We start from the raw sequence: 22833 nt of genomic DNA, 5'->3' as shown, positions 1-22833 counted from the left end.
ATGTTCTTATATTAATAATGGAATAGTCCCATGCGCACTAAGTATGCGCGTCAATGTCATGCATGCAGGCATGCATGTTTTATTTATCCATACTCAATTCAGGTTATTTAAAAAAACTTTAATTGGGGTGGACGAATATCCAACAGCGTTGTAGAATATATTATATAAATTATTTGTATAGTTATAATCACTCATTTTACGTATTCACTTCAGTATGTTTGAGATAAAAATAAAATAATAACTGGTCCGGAACGCAGGATTATTAGTAAACATGGATATTTATTTGTTTCTGTTCGAATTATTGCAATGAATAGATAAGACATAGTAATTGTCACATTACTTGTTACATTTAAGCCCAACTATTACGGCCATATATACAGGCTGCTAATTATTCAATGAGCCATGGATTAAAGAACATGAATGAGCTCATATGATTCATTTTCATTTAAATTTATTTCAACAATAAAAATACATCCGGATAAATTAAACAACAACTTCTAATCAGGAACACACATCGTTATTGTTCCAAACATAACGTTATCTAAACTCATTATGAGAGAGATTGTTATTAATGTGTTTAAATTTAACACAATGTTTTGCCGTACGACCTCGACTTTAACTCGCCGTTCCGCAACCTATGGGTCGCGAAAAAAAATTGATGGGTCGCGAAATTGTTTCCGATACTGAAACTTTTTATCATATTATACACTGATCTATATGTGAAATGTTCTCAGTTTTGTAGAATCTACAACACTGATTACATTTTACATCTACAATTTTTTCCCTATGTTGACGTGCGGCGAGTCCGTAGCGTTAATCGACGACGGGGCAATGGACGCTTTTGACGCATAGTTCGTTGTTTATACTGTATACAAGTGGGAAATCCCCTTTTAGGACGTTGATTTAATAACCTACCAACTTAGATCGGACGCCCAGAGAATTTATTCATGTGAAAAGCCACAAAAGGTTTGATGGGCTGATTATGTAGAATATATGGCTAAGATTCAATAATCAATATTGCTGCCGGGTCATATCCTGTAAATTTTCCCTGAGGACACCAAATAGCAGGGGTAAAAAATGGATTTAATCATGTGAAAAGCCACACGGATAAAAGTTGTTGGACATTGTCCGCGTGTATATAATGTTAAAACAGCAATGACAGCAACTTTATCCTGTAAGTTGCCCGAGACAGTAGCCCCAAGTGACCACTAAAAATTGGTGTTATTCATGTCAATAGCCACACGGCTAATTCCTTTTGCATTGTAACTTGACTGAAAAACTGCGAACTTTGATGTACTCGCGGTGGGAACTTTTACAATGAACATGAATAATAGAAAGAATAATATAAACAGGTCCATTCCAAATTACACTCATAGCGATGTTGTTCAGGCCTTTATGGTTCGGGAGAACCCCTGACGTTAATCCTTGGCGTTAATATTGAACGCAAATTTGTTTACCGGCGGCAAAAGTTTTTCCAATTGCGAGCGCGCTATTATTAGAGTGTCATTTCCGTCCAACAGAGGTGCCATTTATCATATTTTTACGTGCGAGAGTACCATTTCCAGCCAGAGGTTTCATTTAACAAATTTGTGCATTTTTTATGTGCTGGCAATGTAATATCTTCTGATATACGTTGACGGTTGTTTTACATTAAAACAAGTAATACACTTATACTGTTGAATATATATAAGCTTTATTGGATTGAACTTAATGTTGGTTGTCCGAAGACTGGAGAGAATATGATAATCTATTAACTGTTCACTGAGTTGGTATATTGTGGAATTTATTATAGCTCTAATGGGATTTCTAATGGGAGTTACTATAAACAAGTATAAACAAGTGTTGCTGTCCAGTGGTCCAATTTGCCCTAGCTTTCACTGAGGTGAAGGTGATGTGACATCCCTCCTTTTTAGTACAAGGTGTAATTGTTCATTAATTTACATGGTGCCTTGGGAATACGCTAATTTTAGTTAGTTATTCGGGCTATTTGAAGCATTAGTTATATACAGCTTTCTGTCCTATATTAGCAATTACATTTGAGATTATAAAAAGTTATACTGTATACAGTAGTTTCGATTGTACAAAATTTAGCTGTCCATATAGAGCTGCGAGCAGTTTTTTTCATTTAGTTCATTCGACAAAGTTAAGCAATAATAAGTATTAGAGTTCATATTTGTTAATTATTATTATTATTCTATAGTTCAATTTATTTGATTTTCTATCATCCTTCCTCGTCTTTCGAGTTTTACTTCTTGTTATTGGTGGAGTGTAGGGTGGTATAAATGGTGGTTGTTTATCAATGGTCAAATCGTACGTATCCGGTCCAGATGAATGCGTTTGTCTATTCCGTATTTGATTTCGATTTCGTCGATATGTTCCATTTGTAGTTTCTACGATGTACGATCTTGGCTGAGGTAGTTGATTAGTTACGATACCAGGCGTCCATGTTTTTTTATGTGGATGCTGGATTGTGATGTTTTGGCCTTTCGAAAGCGTTGGAAGAAATTTTGTTTTGTTTTTATCGTGATGAAACTTTTGATCTGTCTGGCGCTGCACTAATTGTTTTTGTATCTGTTTGCTTTCAGGGTCGTTAGATTTTATCACTTCTGGTAGGTTTGCTTGTATGCGTCGTCTGTATAATATTTCTGCTGGACTTGGTAGATGTGAGTTTATTGGAGTTGCACGTAAGCACAGAAATGCTAAGTCTGGGTCGGTGCCAGAAATTTTGCATTTTCTAAGTGTTGATTTTACTGTCTGTATCATGCGTTCAATAAAACCGTTTGATCTGGGGTAGTGAGGTGAGCTGGTGGTATGAATTATTTTCCAATCTTTGCAGAATAGTTTGTATTGTTCCGAAGCAAATTGTGGGCCATTGTCGGAGATGATAGTGTGTGGTGACCCTTGTTCTGCGAAAATTTGTTTCGTTGCTTGAATTACAGCACTGCTCGTCACATTTGTGGGCATCTTCCGTATGAAGAACATTTTGCTGTAATAGTCTGCTATGATTAGATAGTCTTCTGAATTAAAATGAAAAAGGTCAGTTCCGAGAGTATGCCATGGGCGTTCTGGTATTTTCATAGGAATTAGTGGTTCTTTAGGTTGAGTGTTTTGAAATTGTTCACAAACTGTGCATCTCTCGCACATTGTTTTTATGTCGTTGTTTATGCCCGGCCAATATACGGCGGTTCTTGCTCTTAGTCGTGTTTTTGTTATGCCTTGGTGGCCGGCATGTAGTTGATCCAATATGTATGTTCTCATTTCATTTGGTATAACAGTTTGCTGCCCTTTTAAAATTATGCCGTCTTCTACGGTTAGCTCATCGCGCATTGACCAATATTCTTTAACGCCTTTGGAGAGCTTAATTTGTTTTTCTGGCCAACCTTCAAATATTATTTTGCCGAGTTCGCAAAGTGTTTTGTCACACTTGGTGTGGTGCTTAAGTCCAGTTAACCGGTTTTCGCTAAACTGTACTGGACACACTCTTATATCAAGTTCCGTATAACGTTGGTCCACTTGCTCATTTTCCTTTGAGCTTCCAATTCGGGAGAGTGAATCTGCCAGTGTCATTTCTTTTCCTGGTTTATATATGATCTGGCAGTTGTATCCTTGCAGTCTTAGTAGCATCCTTTGTAATCGTGGTGGAGCTGCATTCAAGTTTTTGAGGGCGATCATCTCAAGCGGCTTATGGTCTGTGTATATTATGAATTTTCCTCCATAAACGTAAGTGTGAAATTTTTCACACGCAAAAACTGCTGCCAGTAGTTCGCGTTCGATGTTTGCGTATCGTTTCTCAGTGTCTGTAAGTGCTTTGCTGGCAAACGCTACTGGCATTTCTTCGTTTTTGTCATTTGGCTGGAGCAACACTGCTCCGAGTCCAACTTTACTTGCGTCCACCTGTAATATTACAGGTTTTTTCGGGTCGAAGTATGAAAGTCGGATTTCACTGCAGATTGCCTGTTTTGTCTGTTGGTAGGCATTTGTATGTGCAGGTGTCCAACTGTATTGCGTATCCTTTTTTAGCAATTGACGTAGGGGTTCTGTCAAATCAGCGAGATGGGGAATAAAGGGACCCATGTAGTTGGCGATGCCAAGAAATTCTTGGAGCTCTTGTTTGTTTTCGGGTACTTTTAGTTGTTGAATGACACATATTTTCTTTGGGTCTGGTCGTGCCCCTTCGCTGCTGTAGACAATACCAAAAAATGTTATTTCTCGTTGCTTAATTTTACATTTTTTAGAGTTGAACATTAATCCTGACTCTCTCGCAATTTCCATCAGGTTGTGGAGGTTGGCGTCATGCTCGGCTTCAGTTTTGCCGAATATTGCTACGTCATCGGCTATCCCAATTGTTCCTGGACATTTTTCTAATATCATATCCATTCTCTGTTGGAAAACATCTTGTGATACGTTTAAACCAAAAGGAAGGCGTTTAAAACAGTATCGGCCTTTCGGAGAATTAAATGTTGTTAGTTTTTGAGAAGCATTGTCAAGGTGTATCGACCAGTAGCCATTCTTGGCATCAAGTTTAGAGAAGTATTTTGCTCCATTTAGTTTGTGAGTGAGTTCCTCTAAGGTCGGAGTCTTATGATGGCTTCTCTTTATCGCCTCATTGAGGTCTTTAGGGTCAAGACAGATTCGCACTGACCCGTCTGGTTTGATTGGGTACGTTATTGAACTTACCCAATCTGTTGGTTCATCAATTTTCTTTATTACACCTTTTGCTTCCATATCATCAAGTGCGGCGTTGATCTGTCCTGCAAGTTTAATCGGTGTTTTCCTGCAAGCGTGCACAATGGGTGTGACGTTTTTGTCCGTTACTATGTGGTACGGTTTCGCAAAATCTCCCATACCGTCAAATCTGTCAGGATACCTGTTTTTTAGGTCTGCAGTGTCTATTATCGGACTTGATTTGTTTTCCTTTGTTGTGATACTGCAATTGAATTTTATTAATTCTAGTTTCTGTATCGTCGGTAATCCCAAAATCGCTGGGCCTTTGCAATCCACAATGTAAAATGTTTCCTCTGTATAAATACAATTGGTTGGATGCTTGCATTTTATCGGTAATATTCCATAACAAGGAATATGTGCATCATTGTATGCGGTAAGTTTAGTGTTTGATTCTTTTAGGATTCCGCTTTTGGGATATCCTTGTGCGTTTATATGATTTGGGTACATATTTCCAAATATTCGCAATGGAAGAGTATTACCCTCAGCTCCAGTATCAACTTTGATGTTCAGTTCAGCTATTTGGTTTTCCATACGTGGTAACTTTATGTCAAGTTTAGTGAATTTTTCACTAGCGTTGATGCTGCTCATGCGCACTGAACCAAATGTCAATTTTTCCATATGCTGTTCAAGTATGTCATCATCCGAATCAGACTCATATTGATTCATTGAGTGTATTCCACTTCTAGATTTTAGCTTGCCTTTTCCATGGCTTTTTGGTTTTTGTCGTTTTTGTTGATGACGGTCGGTACTTTGATCATTACGAGGATGCACATTTTGTTTCGACGATCTACACATTTTGGCCCAATGGTTTAATTTACCACAGTTGTGGCAAGTTGAGCCATATGCTGGACATTCTCGAGGGCGATGCATTTGTCCACACGCTTTACATTTGTTTTTGGCACGTGACACGTAGCTTATTTTTGCATGTTGTGTATCAAATTCATCTAATTGCTTGTGGTGCATGAGGGATGCCTCGTGTCCCCTAGCTAGGGTTATGGCCTCCTCAAGTCTGTATTCTTGGTTTTTTGTGAGAAGTTCTTTTTGGAGATCTTTAAATATGGTTCCTATGGTCATTTGTTCTATGATTCTCGTTTCTTTTTCTGCGGCTGTAAATGCGCATTTTTCTGCATGGAATTTAAGTTTAGTAATGTAGTCATCAATCGACTCACCCGGTTGTTGTTTTAGTTTCTGAAGATACATTCTTGAGACACGGAAATTCGATTGTGGCTCTATTTGCTCCTCAAATTTCTCCCAAATAGTATTGATATTCTCCTTATCTTCTTCGGTTAGTCCCCACGAATCAAATCTTTTAAGTCCCTCTTCACCTACCATTAATAATAGATGGTTGATGCGGTCCTCCTGTGAAATATTCTTTACTGTAAAATACAATTCAGTTCGTCGTTTAAACATCCGAAACGAATCGCCTATGTTTGCAGAGTTCCAATCCATATGTGGTTGTTTATCCGCCATGATGCGTTGGTTTTTGATACAAAAATTCCTTTAAACTGTACTAGCACAAAGGTTTTATTATTATATCCCACCGCTGCCACCATGTAATATCTTCTGATATACGTTGACGGTTGTTTTACATTAAAACAAGTAATACACTTATACTGTTGAATATATATAAGCTTTATTGGATTGAACTTAATGTTGGTTGTCCGAAGACTGGAGAGAATATGATAATCTATTAACTGTTCACTGAGTTGGTATATTGTGGAATTTATTATAGCTCTAATGGGATTTCTAATGGGAGTTACTATAAACAAGTATAAACAAGTGTTGCTGTCCAGTGGTCCAATTTGCCCTAGCTTTCACTGAGGTGAAGGTGATGTGACAGGCAACAGGCTGCGGGTGACAAAATGCCTATGGCCTATGGATTACTATAACGTTAGTGATTATGTATGCATCATGACTATGTATTAACATGACGGTAGAAATCGTAAAGATAGCTTACCTATTTCCTAAATTAACTTAACTGTCTCAATATCTTTCAAAATGAAATAAAATACAAAAATATTTATATATAAAAGTTTCGAACCCAAGCTATTCAAACAGAGCGTTACCAGTTACGCCACAAAGTAGGCCGACATGACTGAGCATCTGACAATAGTATTTATACGTACTTCATATTACGTAATTCATCGTTACGTCATAAAATATATACATGACCGTCAAAGCTGGTATTAACCTGTTTATATCCAGATGATCGGTTAGCTCAGTCGGACTGAGCGTCGTGTTAACAACACGGATGTCATGGGTTGGAACCCCATGCTGGTCGTGGTGGAAAAGAGTTAAAGCTATATGCTACTGTGTTTGGGGTTCACAGAATAATACGCGCTTAAGGCGTTAACGCTAAACGCTAAATAATATATATAATAATAATATATCGCTTCAACCCAAGCGAGACAAACGAAATCATCATAGACGACACTGACAACAACGGGAACATCTTTAACAAAAGAATTGTCACAGCAAGTAACACCCTTCGCGATAAAATCAACAACAATGGTAACGACATTAATCTCTGGGTACGATAAAGCTATCAACATAAACAGTGTGTATTATCAACATGTCCTATAGTTTGTTATTTGAAATCAGACAATTTGTAACTAGAATTTTCTTCAAAGAAAGGAGAAACTTGTTCAGCTATTTAGAACGCGTTTATACTGACGTACTTTTCGTCAACTGTCGAGAACTCGCGTTTATACTGACGTGCTTTTCGTCAACTGTCGAGAACTTGAATGTGACGCAATGTGTGTAGTATACGCCCCTCTCCACAAAGCCAGCGTTTGATGATTACACGTGAACGCAATAAATATAAAAAATCCTTGTAGTCCGTTGAGGATTATGAAGATGTACCACAGAACATGTTCATCGGTATATACAGTGATGAATACCAAACTCCACGTCACTCCCATTAAAATCGATAACTGAATGAATGAATGAAATTTGAATATCACATTATGTAACAGTATTAATTCTAGACTTGCTCCAATTCTGTATTTATTGTCTTTTTTATGTCCACACGTCGTCCTTTTGATTTTTGTTTGAGTATCCAAACTCAAGTAATACACGTATGAAACGCCATATGTGCAAAAATATTTATATTTTTACTAATATTAAGACAAAACTTCGTCTGGAGCCCAGGCTATATCAATTCCTTCTCTATATTTTTCTATTTAGTTTTATTTATCTATTTTCTATTCTATTTTCTATTTACAGACGCAGACTTTGTTAAGAATTTCCAGCAAGGCAATGGCCACAAAAGTCGGCTACGTCATCGAAATAAGTTGTCTATTATTATGTCTATATTTAGCAATCAAGGCATCAATCCAGTCGGTCAGGTGGTCCCTCCTTGTATTTTTATGCGTTTAACCAAGGCTATCAAACAACGCATTTGTTCAACTAACAAGAATACAATATGTATACATACCTTAATATATAGTTTGAGTTCATCCTTTCGTTTGTTTCTTCTTTGATTCTCTTGAACAGCAAATTCGGTAACTCGGTGAACCTTCCAAATTCCGACAACAGTTATCAAATATAAAACACAATTCAAAGCAATACAAATTGATACTGGAATACCAAAGGCGAGAAGGAGTGAGTGTCTATCTGAAAACCAACAAAATGTCTCTCTTCCGTAACTAAAATCAAATTTCCCGCTAAAATGAAGGCCGGTGGACAATGTTACAATGATCAGAGGAAGTCCCCAGCCATAAAGCAGATACAAGCCAATCAGACGTCGTTTCTTCGACGTACTAGGTCTTGATGGCTGAGTTCCAAACACTCGTGCTAAATCAAACGCTAGAACATTACTCCATGAAAACAATGCTAGCCAGAAGAAGTGCATTACAATGGCTGTCCCAGTACAGAGTTGTCGTGGTTTAGTTATGTCAGCAATCGTTAGCATTATAAACTGCGCAAAGAAAAGTGATAACATGAGGCAAAGACGACAGATTCCGGGTAGATTAAGTAGTGAACGAAAACAACATACAGTTAAAATGGACACAAATAGCGTTATTAATGATATTACACAAACAACTATGTTCAGAACAGTCATTGTGCTGTCATATGAAAACAGACGTCCAGTTGTCACATTAACAAGATCGTTCTTTAAAACGCGGCACGAAAGTTTTGAACCGTTTGTTGACAAGGTAATCCAACCGTCATCTTCAGTAGGTTGATTCTCTGTACCATCTTGTTCAATGACATTACAAGATGTGATGCAAACAAATGTGTCGGCAGAAGATGGTGCTCTGCCATCGTTACTATCTATTGGTTCTTCTCTGCTGGTTACAGAAGTATAACCACTGCCATCGTCAGGTGAGTCTACAAGTAGTGTGATGTCCAATGCATTTTGAGCAGAACGGTATTCAGACTCGGTAATGATCGTTCCATTTTCACAGCTCTGACATCTTTGAATGCTATCATCATAATACTCATTTTCATTACACCTTAGCTTTTCTACAATACTAATACTAATTGGAACATAAGGGTTAAAAACTTGGACGAAAACGGGCTTACTATAAGCTACCTCCTGATCTGTATTAACAACCTCAACAACAATCTCAACATTTTCAATAACAATAAGTCCCTCGCTTTTAGGAATAATATCAATAGAATCTTCCAAATTACAATTTTTACACTTGTCATTTTTATACATTACATTTTTATAACTAACATCGTCCAAAAAAGCTGTACAACCAAACGTGAGATCTGATGGAAAGCTGAAAGGACAAGTGTCCTTGAGATGTAAAGAGCATTGCCGCAACTGGATAGCATCTGTGCTGATTCCTTCAACCACAAACTCTGTCGTATTTAATAAGCTGTTAAATGTGCTATTAATGTTCAGCGTACTGTTGCTACTGGACGTAGTATCCATATTACAAATGGCACAGAATTGGTTGACGTATACATAACCTCTGACATCATATACCAATGCTTCGTTTGTTATGTTAAGTCTTCCTTCTTCGCATTTCCGTCTAATGTCTTCAATAGTCCAGATCGGCGGGCAGGTGACTACGACTAATATTCCTTCAGGTTGAATGCCCTCGGGATCCTTGACACAATTCCATCGAGGTTTTGTTGGATCTGCTGAAATTGCGAGTTGATTTTTGAAAGAAGATTCCATTGTCTTGAATTTGTAATCATTACCACAGTAGTATAAGTAGTATCTGCAACAGTCGCCATAGAATAGACACGAATCATCACAGGCGCACTCACTAAACGTCGAAGATGTTTGACAGCGATTTCTGCAAGAGTTTCTTTCCTCAATTACTTGAAACGTGAATTCTCTTGAAACTGTAAAAGTTAAAATAATCTTACAACATTATTTTTACTTTGCAGTAAGTAATTTAGAATTCAAAGAACATTGTATTTCTACAAGCAATAAGACAATTGATAAAACGTTTATTTATACGGTGCTTTGTGTTTCCATCACAGTGGATCAGATAACATTTTAAAAGGTATAGGCCCTACAAAAACATTGCAAAGAAAACCAAAAATAGCTAACAATTGTCCAGTAAACTGGAGAAAAAGAAATAAATAAATGGTATTTATTTGTTGTTGTTTTTTTGTTCAATTAACTTAATTGTTATATTGTTTGGAATGTTAATCCATGCCATTTTGCACGATGTATCGAGAAAATTCATGGACTCGACATTTAGTAAGGTTTTTAATATTTCATATCATATTGCTTGTCTTTAAAATATGAAAATAATATTTATAACGAAATAGATCAATAAGTAAAATAGTCAAATGGCATTCTTCTTCCTTTCAAATATCTATAAAATATAGAACATGCATTTATCATAACCTCTTCCGACAGTGGTTCAGCAGAATTAGCACGTAAAATAAAAGTCCTTTATAAAAGTGGTGCTTATAGAACCTTTATAGTGTTAAAAGATAGGAACTTCACTCTGATTTATGTAAATTTAAAGCATAATACAAAGTATAAATCCAGAGAACAATAAAACAAAAAATAAACAGGAAAATACTTGTAATTAAGCCAACCCAGTTGACGGGATTAGTAGTGAAATTATACAATTAAAAAACGGTAATGTTACGGCTATCTTTATAGCACCACGAAAACCATGTAGCACCAAGAAGTTTTTATTTCAAACAAATTTTAAAAGTTGCTCTAAAAGTTGAAGATAAACATTGATATTGGGCTTACCGTTTTGTGAATTTCCAAAGTCCATGAGGAAAACAAAACAACAGAAGAAGATCCACCACTTCATGTTGATGACTTTTGATGATCAGCTTCAGTCTCATCGACTCTCACTGAGTGATACAATGATTAAATGTATTAAATTCATGCACCTACGTTTAATATACTGTCAGTAATTAAAAGGACAAGCAATCACGTATTTATTAAACTCTCTTAATGAAAAACACATGAATTATTCATAATATAAATCCATGAGATTCATTATCAAGTATTAAGCTTAGTGATATGAGATATATAGATACTTTATTCATGGAAGTTTAATTCCAATTACTACATCCGTTTATTAAAAGCATCGAGTGAAAATAAAATGATACTTTGCATATTAAAGATGTATTGTCCTCCTGAAAAAAATATTTTTTTAAACATTTCTTTGTTGGATATGCCATTTTAATGTCACATAATAGTTTTTCAGTTTGACCAAAAATTGGATCGGAAAAAACTATTTATCTTAAAAACTGTAATTTAAAGCGAAAAATAGTCAAATTGGCTGACAGCTAATGTTTTGTTGGTTTAATTTTTCCGTTTATTTTTTTATAAGTGAAAACATTATTTTTTCGTTTTTTTGTTGAAACCACAAAATGGCATATTCAAAGTCTCAATGTATCTTTAAACGATTATTTACAAAAATTCATTGTGGTTATCTTGGTTATGATTCTTTGCATATTTAGTGATGATCGAAAAGTCCTATATATTGTGGGTTACATTGGTTAAGATAGGAGCCTACTTGATACCCTGATCTTAGTAACGCTTTTTGAAAATCGTGTGGAACTCAATTCAATTCAATTCAATTCAATTCAATAGACATTTATTTACAAAATCTGAATACATACAGTAGGAAAACAAGAAACAGGTTGAAATTCACGCTCAGCGAATCTAAATTTTGCATTTTATGTTAATATATACCATTTAATGAATACATTACTACTGTACATAGTTCTGAAACTGATATGAACCCTATCGAACACTATTTTAATCGTGCGCCCTCTATAGTCGATTACCGTTTATTATTTTTATTACCGATTTTAATTACCTTCGCAACACAACGCTTCGCCTTCTTTCGTGTGAGAGAATTGATGTTTTGATCATTAAATATGCCAAGAGAATGGGAGAATAGATTCTCAGATATAGTCAGAGAGACGGAGGCAAACTTAAGCAAAGTTAGAGTATGTTGTTGAAGACTACACGACTGTATTTAGTATAGCTACTAACTAAACTAGCTAGGCCTAGGCTAGGCTACTTTATTTTTGTTGGCTGTTACTAGGCCTAGGCTAGGCCTACACTCTGGGTAGCCACTTACTAGTGTAGGTGGTAGCTAGGGCCTAGCTAATGACAGATGGGCTAGGCCTACTACTAGGCCTAAACTAGGAGGGCCGGTGGTGTTAATGCACTTTCGCACCATAATCTCTCGAGCTTAGGCCTACCAAATTTAGAAACATTCACCCACTGCACGACGGCCGTGATGATGGTGAGTGACCGTGAAGTTTTAATTATGCCCAGTTTTATTAGGTGCGAACCTACAGTTCCAGTAGGCCTAGTGCCGGTCTGGCTAGTAGAGTCTGTTCCCTACGTACTAGCAAGGCCTATGTGTGGATGAGTTATGGAGGTATATTATTAAAAAAAATATAAATAATCATTTGGTGTAGCCAGGCTAGGCTAGGCCTAGAAACCTGATCCCAAACCGAGAACATAATTGTTTATTAATTGATTATTTTGTTGTATTAGAATCGTTTGGATAGTTCATCTCATCATGGTGTATACAATTCATTTAAAGAAAGTCGACGGTCCAAGCCTCAACACTTGTCAGGTAAAGTAATAATACATAAATCAAGGGATTGTTGTTTTATACCTTAAATACAGTAACAACTCTCTTTTGCACATTTACTGTAAAGAAACTAAAAGAATATTTCAAAAGATAGTTTATTTAGCATTAAATTGCCTTTTTATTTACTAATCTTTAATTTTTATATTAGCATAACATGAGATTTTTTATTTAAACTTAAATTCTGCATATTATATGTTCTTCCTATAGTATTGTGTCTGTACATATTTTTGTTTTATGTATTATTGTGCTTTACAAAATAAGTAAAGTACATACATATAAATAAATAATGCAGTGCAAAACCTGTTGTACGAGAAATGCTGAACTGATTATTTTGCATTGGTTAAAAACCTACGGCAGATACAGTCAATTCTCCTGATATTGGACACACATAAGCTGACCTATTTTATGGAAAATACAAGAAGTCTGAGATACTGTAGTTTCTGGTTTTCAGAGAGTCTATTATACTCCAGGTCGCAGGTTATTCCCCCATTTACATTATTTGGATGGTTGACTGTGTTATCATTTTGTTTTGATTATTAGGATCTTATCATGGAAGGCGTGATCCATTTAGTCCATCATCTCCATCAAACTACATTGATGCTCATCTAAACTCATCACTTACAAGTTACCGGCCGACTGATGGTTTAAATTTAACAGACAACACTCCTGGATTAGTTGCGTTACTTAGTGAAAAAATTGAAAACCAAAACAAGGTTGGTGGTGGATAACAGAATAAATTGTAACAATTTGGAGACATTTAAAATAAAAATGACCTTTATTTCTCATGATAGTTAAATAAATACTTGCGAGAGAGAGAGAGAGAGCTACTGTAAGTTAATTGATCCGATGTTTGCCCTGCTCTCACATATTTTTCTCATGTTATTGGATTACCATATTGGGCATTAAATATTTTAAAGAATTTAAACGAGTAAAATTTATACCTTTCTGTTTAAAACTTAACCCTTTAAAGACGTGGCCCGTATCCCAATACAGGGTAATTTACTGTCCCAGGACACAAGGTCCATATATGTGGGGTTTACTTTTTGGGGTCACTGAATTGCACTTTTTGAGCATTTGACCTTTTACATAGGTCAACAAAATAATGCAATTTTTCAGAAGTTATTGACAGCAATAATAAAATATTTCTTTTCAATTTATAGAGTAATTTAATGACCCATTTTAATGAAATTTACAATGCATATTTTTTCTCAAATAGCTAACTAATCTAAAGACCACTTGATATTTGGGGAAAGAAGAACTTTTAAGAAACTGTGTTAAGATGTGACCTATTACCACACTTTCTTTTCCCTGTCACGCAAGTGGTTCCATAGAAATAGAAAACAAAGATACCAGCCTTTTAATATTTAGTTTCCATTGTAGATGATCCAGACATTAGCATTGCAGGTAAAATCACTTGAAAATGACCGTGAACGTTCCAACAACCAGGTTAAACAGTTACAAAGCGACCTTGCAATGGTGAACCGACGTCTAGCGGAAAAAGGTGTTGACCTAGAAACCGAAATGAAGTTGCAAAACTTACAACGAGAAATGAAGTTTGAACTTGGAGATCTTCAAACACAAGTGAAAATGCAGAGTAAAGATACAGTAGCAGTCAATGATGATATTGCTATGAACCTAATGAGAGATGTTACTGACTGGTTAGTTGATCATCAATTCAGTTGCTCCTATGGGAACAGCTAATGAAAGCTGCTTCCCTAATTTAGGTTTCAGGTATCATTAATAGGCTTTGAAGTTAATTAAAGGTGTTTGTTATTATCTTTTGTGATATAAATTGATGATAATGACCTTAATTTTTATATTGCTTTCTGGCCGATTAATTACTAACAGTATAGAAATAGTCTTTGTACAGTTAAACTTATGTTGTTTTTACATTGCTACAAAATATAGTTCCATTTGGTGAGCTACCTTACATTGTTTTTTTAACCAAATTTTATTTGTCCAGCCATCATAATTTAATATTGTGATTTAATTGAAACTAGTAATGGATAATAAATTAGTAAACACATGTAGTGGATATATGCGCAATATTTAAATCATGTAGACTAAATACAGTATTTTATCCATTTTAATACATATTCACTTTGTTCTGTATGTTGAAGGATGACGCCATTATGTTATAAAATTACACATTGATACTAATAATAACATTCATTTTAATCCGTAGACGCCAAGCAATAAACATTAATTACCCTTGAGGGAAATATTTATACTAAACCCTAAATTGTTGATATAAAATAAGTGGTTCAGGTTATTACATTAATTAATATGAAAGAAACATTACACGATAATTCTGAAATAAATAATCATGTAAAACAAAATCACATTAGGCCAGTGTACACAGTTATAACCTGTGTGCACTTTAAAGAACCCAGTTCATCATTTGAGATGAGTAGGGGGTTACCCTGGTGAACTGGTTCACAAAATAGCCCCTGTATCAGGGGATTACAGCCTATCTGATAGGACAGTGATTAATTCACTAAAGGTAATCCTTGGCCACATGTGCCTAAAGACATAAAATAAAAAGAATTGTTCATGTTCATGAGGGGCTTTACTATACTAGTATTAGCTGTGATGTACCAACATGATATTTTAAATGCCCAGTCGCTGTTTCAATCTACATAATCTAAAACAATGTTTCGTCTTTTTTAGTAAACGTTATCAACAAGAAGATTCAAATGCAATCAGAAGAGACATAGAAAGTTTACGAACACGTCTTATTAAGATTGAGATTGACCTCTCAGGTCAAGCTGGGGACAACAAGGAAGTGATGCGACGAATTGACAGAGTTGAAAGGGTAAAGTTCTTTTATCATTTAAACTTATAGTATATTTACAAGGACATTTATTATATACATAGCCCAAATACAACAATATAAATAATTTTCTATAAAATAAACTTATGTTACAGTATTAATATTCAGTTATCTTTTTCTTACCTTTTTAATGTTCAATGTTCGTAGTTCGTTATGATGGTGATCATCATACCATTTCAAACAATTTCACAGAATTCCATTTATAAACACATTTTAATTCTGAAAATTTACAATATACAGTATAACAATTTCGATGGCTAGATGGTGTCAAATTATATTGAAGAGTATTTGATTTGTTATCAATTTTACATGAAGACAAAATTCAAAGAGAAAGTAAAGTTTTATTATGATATGAATTGAATTTACGGGTATGAAGTTGTATGTAACTTGCATTCAACATTAATCAATACTTAATAAACTATTTATAAATTATATTTTCTTGAGCATATTGTACACATTTTTCTTCACACCTTTTCTTTAAATGTACATGGATCCAAAGGGTCATACTATTTGTGATTTACCTTTGTAAATGGGGGAATGACCTGCGACTAACAGCCTACTGGGAATTGCGCACATGTGTGGACAGCACATACAATAACTTTCTTCTCCACTAAGGGTCCCTTTGTGTTGAGTGTTGCCACCAAACGTCTGTCCACAGGGGCTGAATGGACCAGGGTTAACCCCCTACTCTTTAGAAAGATACACACAAGTCAGATCTGTACACTGGGCCTCCAGTCCTTATCCGAAAAGACTTGTTCTACCACCTGAAAAATGGTCAAGGAGTGACTTGAACCTGTGCCTATTGTATTGCTATGGTTTGCAGCACCCCTGCCATTTAACCGCTCAGCCCCTTAACTTGACACTACACTTCATATAAATATAAAGATTGTACTGTACTTATTTAATATTTAAGTACTGTAATTTTAATTCATATTTTAAATAATTATTCATTAATAACTCATATACTGTATACAATGTTTATTGAATGAAGCCAAAACATAATAGGTGAATTATGGTCAGGATAATAAATATTACTATATAGCTGTATTAAACTGCTGACAAAGATATGTACAACATAATCTGAATATGTGCCTCTCTTCTCCCCATAATATTTCCACAAATTTTCTCTAGGGTGTATCTGAGATATCAGCATCAGGACAGAGACATATATGTGAGCTAGGCCAAACTACAAGAGAAAAACAACAAGCAAAACAAGAAATAAACCAAATAAGGTAAAGTTTATCAATAATAATGCTAGCTCATAAACTTTGATGTGTCTTTAGAAAGCAACCAATTGACATAAAAAAAATGTAAAATATATTATTATAAATCTTCAATTACAGTGTTTGTTTCTTTCATTCTAATTTAAAGTTGTTTTCTATTACAAATTTGTTTGCAGTACTGTTGAATAAATTGCATAATCAATATGATAGCTTTATAGAATCATTGAATCTTAATTCATACCATTATTTTCTTTTGCTTTCATAGGTCAGAGATGGAGCACCTGCAAGATTCTGTAAGCAAATTAGAAAGTGGAAGTTACAGTTTCACAAGTAGCTTAAAAAATACAAAAAGAAACAAGAAAACACACAGAAAAACAAAGCAACATGGTATAGCATAATATACTTAAATATATGTTCATAAATACTATAGCAAATAACTCTTCTAGACTACCTGTGATTGTATTTTTTTCTTTTATCTTTTTAATTTCGGAAGTCTAAACAAGATTATTTTATCATTGTTTTTTAATTTTTAGGAACAAGACAACGAGAAAAAGATCTATTTTCTGGTTCATCAACCGAAGACAGTGATAACGATACAAGTGTTGACATGGACAAGAGTCCAGTTCTAATGTCCAGTGCAATCAATGGCCATAGAGCAATCAAAACAGGTTAGTAGCACAACACTGAGAACTTTCAATGGTCACTCAAAGATCTCAAACTGATATTAACAGTAAAATATATTATTAAAACATTTGTATTGGGTATAGCAGTGCAACTTTCTTGATACAAAGCACTGTACCAAACAGTCTTTTCACTAGGGCACCCTCTATAGTTTATTGTCGACATTTTAAAAACAGTTTCTGATTTGAAATTCAATATTATAGCATGGACCTATAAATGTATAGTCTCTGCTGTTGTGGTTTATGCCATCATGTTTTTTGGGTTACTATATCACAAGGTATTACAGTAATACACGTATACAATAAGGTGTACATTAATAAACAATCGTAAAATTAAGTCCATGAAAAGAAAGAAATGTCTTAGTAATGTGCAAGCAGGTTAAAACAAGATAACCCTAGTAAAAATATAAAGCTTTGTATAAGGAACACAATATATAATATATAAACAAGCATACATGGAAAAGTTAATAGAGTAAACATATGTCATTAAGTATTAAAAAAAGAGTACAGTGATAAAATAAACTTGTGTAGGCCTACACTTGTTTACCATACAACAACAAATCTTTCAGAGGTGATTGTGATAATTAGTTACAGAACTGCAGTATTAAGGTGTATTACAGCTATGAAAACTATTCAAAATATTACCAAATATCTCTCAAATTCAGTGCATGTACTCTAAAAGGTCAAACAAATTTTCAGACAAGCTTAAGCACTGCGATTACCTAAACATGAATTCCTTATTGAAAAAGATTACTAGACTTATCGAGGTCATCCCATGCCAGACGCTAAGCGAGAAAAAAATCGTTACATGATTATTTTCTACGCTTTTGTTTTTTGTGAAATAAAATTGTGGTTATATCGAACAAAAAAGGGATTATAGTGCCAAAAAAAAAATTGCCAGATCACAATTGGATGTAATTTCTTCTGGGGAATTGCATTATTTTATATTTGCTTGTCATTGTATTTTGCATTAGATTTACACAAAAATAGATGAAAATTTAATTGCTAAATCTTAGATAAGACTATAGCTATCACTCATCTGTCACGATGTGTCAGAAAGGGAAGTGTGTTTTCACACGAGGAGGCAAAATGGTTTTAAAGTCATGCAGAGTTTTAAGTTGACTGTAACTATTAAGTTCTGCATAGCTCAGTAAATACTTTATAAAACAACCGTTGTACCACTAGAATAAATGGGAATTCCCTCCTCTCCCACCCCACCCCCTATCACTAATATCAAGTCTTATTTTGCAGAGTCAACATAACATAAAACAAAAAAATATTCGTTTTTAAGGCAGCATTTATTTATTTATTTCTTTATTAAGATGTTTTGCAATCGGAAACACCTTCCCTACATTTCATACTATAATATAAACCCCACACTTTACAGTTATAATAGATCATTAATCATGCCGACGATGGTACATGGTGTATCTCTATTAAACGTACCACTGTGTGCCACTGATAAACTTTACAATAAATTAATTTGATATCAATTACAGTAAGAACACCATTAAGAGGACAGTACACCACAACCCAACAAAGTGTTTCCCCGTTGCACAAGAAAGTGTCCCTTTTATAGGGGTGTCCCTGAAAGTGGTGACCAAAACCAGGGGTTCTAATGTGTACGGTCGCCATAAACACGAGGTTGAATGTGCAACTAATTTTTTGTTAATAAATGAATTATCATCTACAATGCTGTATCAGATTCAGGCCTAATAAACTCGTGCCCTTATGCCCTGATTTGTCTGTAATCATTTTGGATAAAGTTTGAAACATCCTGGCAATTAATTAGTGACAAACCCTGAATGACAGAGACATGTCATTAGTTGTAGAGTATCGAAACATAACCATATGAAATTGAAAACTGCAAAGAGTTGTCTCATCTTCCATTCTCTATTGTTCTTTTAAAAAAATGATGAGCAATCAGATTTTTGCTTTCAGTATCTGAGGTCGCGAACCCGTTTCAAGCAGATGTTATTGTTAAAATTACAAATGGAAAAAATTGAGAAGGAAATCGGGGACAAGATGATAGTGTCAAAAAATAATGAACATCAGATTTTTATCTTGTGGCTGATAGAGTTTGGAAAGTCATCCTTGACATGTTAGGGACTTGTAAGATGGTTTTGGTTTTACACTTTTTCTGTACATTTTAATTAGATGACTTTGTTTTAATGAATAATTAATTTTGATGTACATGGATTTTTTAATTGGTAACTATTCACATATTACATGATAATAAAGTCCTGTTCTGCAAATATAGATTGTTATAGAATAACAATATAATACATTTTAAAATGTTTTCCAAAACATTTATAAAGTACTGTACTTATTCAGTTAAAAAGCAAACAGAAAGAAAGCCCAAAACGATGTGCCCAAATATGGTAGTGATATGCCCAAATATGGTAGTGATATGCCCAAATATGGTAGTAATATGACATCATCATGTCCATATATGGGAACATCACATAAAGTTTGATAGTGTAGACAGAGCTTTACATGATGTAGAGAGGGGAACATATGACATCATATAAAAAAAACAGTAGAAAGGCAAACCTACAAAATGTAAAACGGTAGATAGTAGATATTACAGGCAATAAGCTCTGCATAGTTTACAGTAGTTAATACTTTATAATAGAGCTATCATACTACTTTTTGGATTTTGGAGAGGTCATTCCTAGTGGCGTAACGCAGAGGCCTGAGGCCCCATGGTTTAGGAACCGTAAAGTGGCCTTCTGACGCTGGAGACCTCGGACATTTATTAGCCTTTTTCGACATATTTTAATACCTGTTATTTCTTCAGGACACTGCTAAGCTCCGGGCCCCCTGGGTTTACCAGTGAGCGCTCACTCACTGTAATGCAACTTGTCATTCCTCTCTCTTAACCCATCGCTTAATCAGGTCTTAAATGAAGCTCTTTAAAAATACATAACAAACCTACAAAATGCAAATATGTATTAAGTGTTTCTGGTCATATTTATGCTTTGGTTTTTTATCTTATAATTGTTAATATAAAAATAAAATATAGTTAAATATTTGCTTTATCCTCACAGGTCTATTCTCATCATTTAGTCATACAATTTAGCATGTCATGTGATTTGTGTTTAATGATGCAAATTATTGTTTAACACGGTTCATGCCATGAGTTACATGACTTACACAATCTACCCTAGATGTCGTGATTTGTTCGTAATTAGCGAACTTCCTTACTCTAGAGAGTTTCACGTATCATTCTGTTCACCTCCGTCGATCCCAAGATGAAGATGCATTTCTAATGTTTGTGACATCAATTGCCAATTAAAATTTGGGACCTAAATGGGGACATAATTAGGCATCCTTTTCCCTATAGCATTTTTAGATGGGTCACAAAAGAAAGATTTTTTTAAAGAATAATATGGATGATCATAATGAATAAACAGATTTATTCGTTGTGTGTTGTTATTCTTTTACAGTTCACTTTCTCAATGTAGATGTTAATTAATCTCGTCATGATAATTTTTTTTGTCGGATATGATATAAAAAAAAGATGTTATTTTAGGTCCTTGTACGTATTCCTTTTTAAGGTATCTTAATTTTACTTTCTTTTGGGCATGTCATTTTATGTTTCCATATTAGGTCATCATATTGTCTATCAGTAGTTTGATGATACTTTTCAACATAACACATTTTTAAGTCTCTTCAGTAATATTACTGTATAAATTGCTTTACATTATGTCTAAGATTGGTATTTATACCCATTAGTGTTCTTTTGCTCTATATAAACAGATTATTTCGGATAGTTTTAAAATTGAACATATTATATATATTTTAGTAGATGTTTGCCCACCAAACCTAGGCTCTTGAAAAACCTCCACTCCAAAAGACTTGGTTTTAAATGTATCACATCTTCATCATCTGATTAATTTTGTTCTTATTTCCTAATTTCATTTATCCAACCAGACTACAATCACATGGTACTTTAGTAGTTCATTTAAATAATCCATTTATTTACTTTTATTCTTTCAGAAGATGCACTGTCTCTTAGCTCCCTTTCAGATCTACCAGATGGTGTTGAGGAGGATGATGATCTTCTCAGTTCTCCATCACTTACGTCACTTGACATTGAAGATGACTTGTTCTGAGTAGTGACATCTCTCTTGGTTTGCAGTCCCCATTTGTGATCTACTTGTTACTAGTAATGTCTGTTTACTGTAATGTTGTGCTGGAACGTGTTTCTTTATCTTAAGCTCTGGCTACACTATCAAACTTTATGTGACAAGAAATGTGATGTGCCCATATATTTCATTTCATTTCAAATAAAACGTAAACCTTTGACAAAAATAAAGTATTAAAAATAAATAATTAAAATACTTTTGCTTCAAAATAATCATATCAAATTTTTTTTTTTAATGCAAAAAAGAAGAGGCAAGAGCCCTAGAAGTTAAACATCAATTGGATTACTCCAATTGACACTTGTGGCGGGCAAGCCATGTACAATAAAGTAGTAATAAAGAAAAGAAAAGAAACAACATAAAGACTGAACTATTTTTTTACATTGGAAATATGCATTAGGCTTAGGCTTTTATTATCAAAAAGTTTATATGTATTTATATGGCTATTTATATTAAACTAATAGTTTGTGTAACAGTTGTATCTTTTTTGTCTAGTCTAAAAAAAAGTGAGCATGTGTATGGTGTCTTACAACCAATTTGTATAGAAATACAAGAGGATCGACATTTGCTTATTTTTCAACAAAAACCTGAGCTATAGCTCAGGGAATTGTTGAAAATGATAAAATAGTAATAATATTAATACATGGGGCCTGTATAGTGGATGCATTGTACTCCAGTGGTCGTATTCACCATTCACACTTAAAATAATTTATTGAGTTAAGAGAAATATCTCACTTAAGTATGATTGGTGAATACAGCCACTGGGTTATAAACTCAGAATTCAATATTATGGGTTCATTTTGTACACCAATAATGTGATATTCTAACTATTTATTTTTCTATTTCATTTTAGCAGTGTACTTATACATACCAAAGCCACTTTCTTTTTTGTTGTTTGTTTCACCTTCCTTATTCATCTGTCTTCTTCTTTGGACTAAGTTCAATAAACATTAGTCAGGAACCTTTGATAGGTTCTTTAGTATATCTATAACGATTTAAATTAGGTATTTTATTAAGAAGCATTCAAGTTTTCTAAACTCTGTCCCCACTGCGATAATCGTAGTAAAGCATATAAACCATTTAAATTAAGTATTTTAAGGAGCATTCAAGTTTTCTAAACCCCGTCCCCACTGAAATCATCATCGTCAAGCATCATTTCAGAATCATCAC

At 34.4% G+C, this 22833-nt stretch overlaps 2 protein-coding genes across 3 annotated transcripts; one reads left to right on the top strand and one right to left on the bottom strand.

Moving 5' to 3' along the window:
* Positions 1-7404: 7404 nt before the first annotated feature.
* LOC144845745 (uncharacterized) lies at positions 7405-11025 on the bottom strand. The gene is made up of 4 exons (XM_078703175.1): positions 10904-11025; positions 9433-10029; positions 8162-9351; positions 7405-7658 (listed from the first exon to the last, which is right to left on the bottom strand). Exons 1-4 carry the CDS (start codon positions 10965-10967, stop codon positions 7431-7433), a joined length of 2079 nt encoding a protein of 692 aa, XP_078559301.1. The 5' UTR covers positions 10968-11025; the 3' UTR covers positions 7405-7430.
* Positions 11026-11976: 951 nt separating this feature from the next.
* LOC144844830 (uncharacterized) lies at positions 11977-22109 on the top strand. Of its 2 annotated transcripts, none has more exons than XM_078701916.1 (9): positions 11977-12120; positions 12680-12761; positions 13320-13492; positions 14160-14437; positions 15450-15594; positions 16744-16844; positions 17101-17222; positions 17369-17503; positions 21518-22109. In XM_078701916.1, the coding sequence occupies exons 1-9, from the start codon at positions 12049-12051 to the stop codon at positions 21631-21633; spliced, it is 1224 nt and encodes a 407-aa protein (XP_078558042.1). In that variant the 5' UTR covers positions 11977-12048; the 3' UTR covers positions 21634-22109. The 2 variants fall into 2 exon arrangements, with proteins under 2 accessions (XP_078558042.1, XP_078558043.1); XM_078701917.1 differs by lacking the exon at positions 21518-22109 and adding an exon at positions 19457-19870.
* Positions 22110-22833: the final 724 nt, after the last annotated feature.

The sequence above is a fragment of the Antedon bifida genome, chromosome 6 (genome assembly GCF_963402885.1).
Source record: "Antedon bifida chromosome 6, ecAntBifi1.1, whole genome shotgun sequence".
In the NCBI taxonomy this organism is placed as follows: Eukaryota; Metazoa; Echinodermata; class Crinoidea; order Comatulida; family Antedonidae; genus Antedon; species Antedon bifida.
This window is presented reverse-complemented; position numbering and strand designations above follow the sequence as displayed.

What these genes read in the sequence shown, in the direction of transcription:
- LOC144844830 (XM_078701916.1), top strand. Translation starts at nt 12,049, where the DNA reads ATGCCAAGAGAATGGGAGAATAGATTCTCAGATATAGTCAGAGAGACG. An exon ending in GAATTGACAGAGTTGAAAGG is followed by an intron (nt 15,595 to 16,743) that starts GTAAAGTTCTTT and finishes AATTTTCTCTAG; the next exon opens with GGTGTATCTGAGATATCAGC. An exon ending in CCATAGAGCAATCAAAACAG is followed by an intron (nt 17,504 to 21,517) that starts GTTAGTAGCACA and finishes TTATTCTTTCAG; the next exon opens with AAGATGCACTGTCTCTTAGC.
- LOC144845745 (XM_078703175.1), bottom strand. Translation starts at nt 10,967, where the DNA reads ATGAAGTGGTGGATCTTCTTCTGTTGTTTTGTTTTCCTCATGGACTTT. An exon ending in TCCATCAGATCTCACGTTTG is followed by an intron (nt 9,352 to 9,432) that starts GTTGTACAGCTT and finishes GTAATTTGGAAG; the next exon opens with ATTCTATTGATATTATTCCT. An exon ending in AACTCAAACTATATATTAAG is followed by an intron (nt 7,659 to 8,161) that starts GTATGTATACAT and finishes TCATTCATTCAG; the next exon opens with TTATCGATTTTAATGGGAGT.